A 3,711-nucleotide genomic window follows, 5' to 3' on the forward strand; every position below is an offset into this window, starting at 1 on the left:
AGATAAATGTTTGTGTAGTCCCTACAGTTTAAGTTAATTATTTGGTTAATCTACATATTTTAAAAAATTACCTAAAAGATCTTTGTTGTATGCATATTTTGTTAAAATTTGTTTAACTATTATCTATTATCTACCTATTGCAAGTCAAATTTATTTGAATTTTAAGTTATATACTGTAAAAATGCTATGTTACTTTCAAAAAGTTAGATCCAACAATTATGAAAGTAACAACAAAGGTGTTTTGAGTAATTTTAAAAAATACAAGGATAATTATGACTGTATGTCGATACTTTAGAAACCTAGAAAAGCAAAGGGAAATGGAAAAAAACGGACATAAGCTCTAGTCAGTGAGCCCACTCCAGCGCCAAGTCAATAACGAGGCTTATAGAGTCTAAAATATATAGGCATATAGCAGAAGGGCGAATGTGTTATGTTTAAGGAATCAACAATTGAGATTATATCATGAGAACAAAATGAAAGTAGGCTATAATTCAGTGTTGTAGCCCTATCGCCGTGCATTTTCATTTGCTTTTCGTACACTATCCAGTCATATAATTTAAGTCAAAATACACCACCTATGGCCTATGGTTTTCAGTGATAATATAAATGTGCCAAAGAAAGGAGTGCTTCGGGAATTTTATTTTATTTTTTTTTTATTTTTTAAAAAACAGAAGACCTTGGATGAAGATTGGGCTAGCATGGTTTTGAGGATTCGAAATCAATCATGTCCTGTGATTGATTCTCTTCGTAGTTTAAATGATTTGTTTCCCTATTTGCCCTTTTCTTGATGTCTTTCATTTTTGCAAAAAGGCCCACGTAATTTTATCGCAATTGCCACACGCCAAATCCACTTTGTTAGAAAAATTCAAAAGAATTGGGATCCAAATTCCAAAGTCCATTGATTCCAAAGCCAAATTTTTCTTATTTTTGAAACCAAATAACAACTGTTTACTGTTAGCAACCATAAACTTTCAATTGCATTTTTAAATCGATCGGCCCATGGTTCAACTTGTGAGGGCCGATCGATTTAGGCCCTGCTCGGGGGTAATTATCTTATTTTGAGAAATTATACACCCTTTCACATGAAATGAAATCCCAAAATGCCAGTAATAGTATAACTAAATGAAAAATTACAGATTCCATTGCACCAGACAACACGCTGAAATCTAAAAAATATTGTAGGCCCATGAGAAACCTTATCAGCATACTCAGGCACTTGATCACAGTTCATACTTGAAAAACCCTAAACCAACTGACAGCAAAGGCACTCAGCAAAGCTCTTCTTCCTTGTGAGACTGAATCACGCAATCTGAAGTCGGGTATGAAATGCAAGTCAGCAGATAACCAGCCTCCATTTGATTGTCATCGAGGAAGGAACCATCTGACTGGTCAACTGAACCAGACACCAACTTCCCAGCACACGTCGAGCAAGCACCAGCGCGGCAGGAATAGGGCAGGTCGACTCCTGCTTCCTCAGCTGCATCGAGGATGTACTGGTCTTCCTGGGCCTCAAACTCATGCTCTTCACCCTTAGGTCCAATCAGCTTAATCTTGTAGACAGCCATTGATGCTTGGAAATTGGGAGAGCATTTCAGGCCAAAGGTCTTGGAGATGCCCTTAACAGATCCAAGTGAGGTTGGGCTCTTGATTAAGTTCCTTGATAGTTGATTTCTGGGTGCAGCTTTAACCATGCACGGGGCGCTAAGTGTCACAGTCGACATCTTTACCCCTGAATGTCATGAATTCACAGCAGAGTAAGAATTACCAGGATAATACCAGGATAATGCATTCAACAAAAGCCACATCAAGTCATCCAACAGCATCACAAAAAGAACATTAATGGAAAACATATAAGATGAAGAAAAAATTGAATAAGAAAAAATTGAATAAGTACAATCACATCATCCTAAAATATCTTCTGGGAGGTTTGGGCGGAAAGAGACTAGACTGTATGATTCATTAAGTCAATGTGAGAATTGACTATTTGGCTACAAGTGCATACCTCCCGGAGGGCACAAAAGTACTAGGAAATAAATGTTATAAGGGTGCTTCATATTGAATAAAGTAAAATATTAGATTTCCTAGGAACAACACTTGGTTAAATTTCAGACACACGTACAATGACAAAACGGCTAGACTTCCTAAGCACTTACAAACCATCTCCAAGCCAATTTAGTAGAATTTGTACACCATGTCAAAATTATGTGAAAATGGAACCAAACAAACCATTTCTGTAACAACATGGTAGTTAATGTTTGGAGCACAATGAGAAGAACAAGCTAGCGGCTATCTGCTCTTCACTCGAGGCTCCACCTTATTACCAAAGAAAACACAATTGTGGACCGACTTGAATGATAACGGTAATTGTTTTTCATTTTGAAAATAAAAAATATGTTTAGTCGCATGTTACAAACTTTGTTGTCAAAAGCAAGAGACATTGTTCTCAAAACTATAGCTAAAAGGTTAAAAAAACAATAAGTTCTTGTTTTCCACCATTTTTAAGAATGGTCCTAGAATAAGACCAAAAAAAAAAACTTATGATTTCAAGTGGATCCCACACAATTAGATGCAATGCGTCGCGTTTATATTTATCCCACACCATTTAGCTTTATTTGATTTCAAGTGGATCCCTTTAATTCAATTTCAAATATGATAATAAACATATTTTTTGCTTTTAGTTTTAAAAAATTGTTCTAGAAAACGATGTCAAACATGTATTGATTCTCAAAGCATCATTTTCATTCTCATTTACTGTTTTCAAACACCATTTCCATAATAATAATAAAAAAAAAAACTCCAAACACAACCTTAAAAATGATCTCCTTCAGAATGAAAATGTGTTTGTATGTGAGAAAAAATTTGATTATGACTACATCGCACCCACACGTTGTCTTATTGTAAAACGATTTTCAGAACTGATGGAAAACAACAATTCTTTTTTTTCTCCCTATTCAGCAACAATTTGAAAGAACATCATTTTTTTTTTAATTTCTTCAAAAGCTTGTTTTACAAAACCGGTAACCAAATGAATTCTTCCCTATGTTCTTACTGCGAATTCATTAATCACCAACTGTTGTTTGCATCAAACTCCAACAAGTTTAAGAGATGTTAGCCATAATATGTCGTCTAGTCTAAAACAATTCTTTGAGACGATCAATATATCATAGCGGAGGAAGGATCTTAAATGGCGATGAAATTAGATTCTTTTAAAAGAAAAAGTATTGTGGGAAATTCTAAAATTTGGTGAGGGATTTTTTCTAGCAGAAAAGAAAATTTTAGAAAGCTTTGGACATAATTATGTGACAACAACAAACACTCCTACAATATCAGTCTTCCTTGATTCTCAGCCGCACCTTGACGACTGAATCAATAAATCTCTATTAACAATAATATTATATATCTCCAGTTCTACCATTCTTGAAATCAAACAAATGCAACCAAACTAACAAAGAATATAATGAAACACTCAAAAGATCACCATCCATAAGAAAATCAAAAGGATCATCAGAACAAGTAAAAAGGGGAGAGATTAAAGGGAGGAAGAGATCTTACAGAAAAGCAAGAGATCGAGCGGCGGAGCGCGCGAGGTGGCGAGTGGGTTGGTGGGTGGCGGTCAAGTGAAATGAATTGGCGTTGTGTTTGTTGCGTTTGAGTTAAATTAATAATAGTATTTAAAGAGGAGATGGCGGAGTCCATAATGACTCTTTGGTC

General features: G+C 35.2%; 1 protein-coding gene across 1 annotated transcript; it reads right to left on the bottom strand.

Annotated features, from left to right (window-relative positions):
* Window positions 1–952: 952 nt before the first annotated feature.
* LOC18034913 (ferredoxin, root R-B2) lies at window positions 953–3,711 on the bottom strand. The gene is made up of 2 exons (XM_006424176.2): window positions 3,553–3,711; window positions 953–1,729 (listed from the first exon to the last, which is right to left on the bottom strand). The coding sequence occupies exon 2, from the start codon at window positions 1,719–1,721 to the stop codon at window positions 1,269–1,271; it is 453 nt and encodes a 150-aa protein (XP_006424239.1). The 5' UTR covers window positions 1,722–1,729; window positions 3,553–3,711; the 3' UTR covers window positions 953–1,268.

The sequence above is a fragment of the Citrus clementina genome, unplaced genomic scaffold (genome assembly GCF_000493195.1).
Source record: "Citrus clementina cultivar Clemenules unplaced genomic scaffold, Citrus_clementina_v1.0 scaffold_8, whole genome shotgun sequence".
NCBI classification, from domain to species: domain Eukaryota; kingdom Viridiplantae; phylum Streptophyta; class Magnoliopsida; order Sapindales; family Rutaceae; genus Citrus; species Citrus x clementina.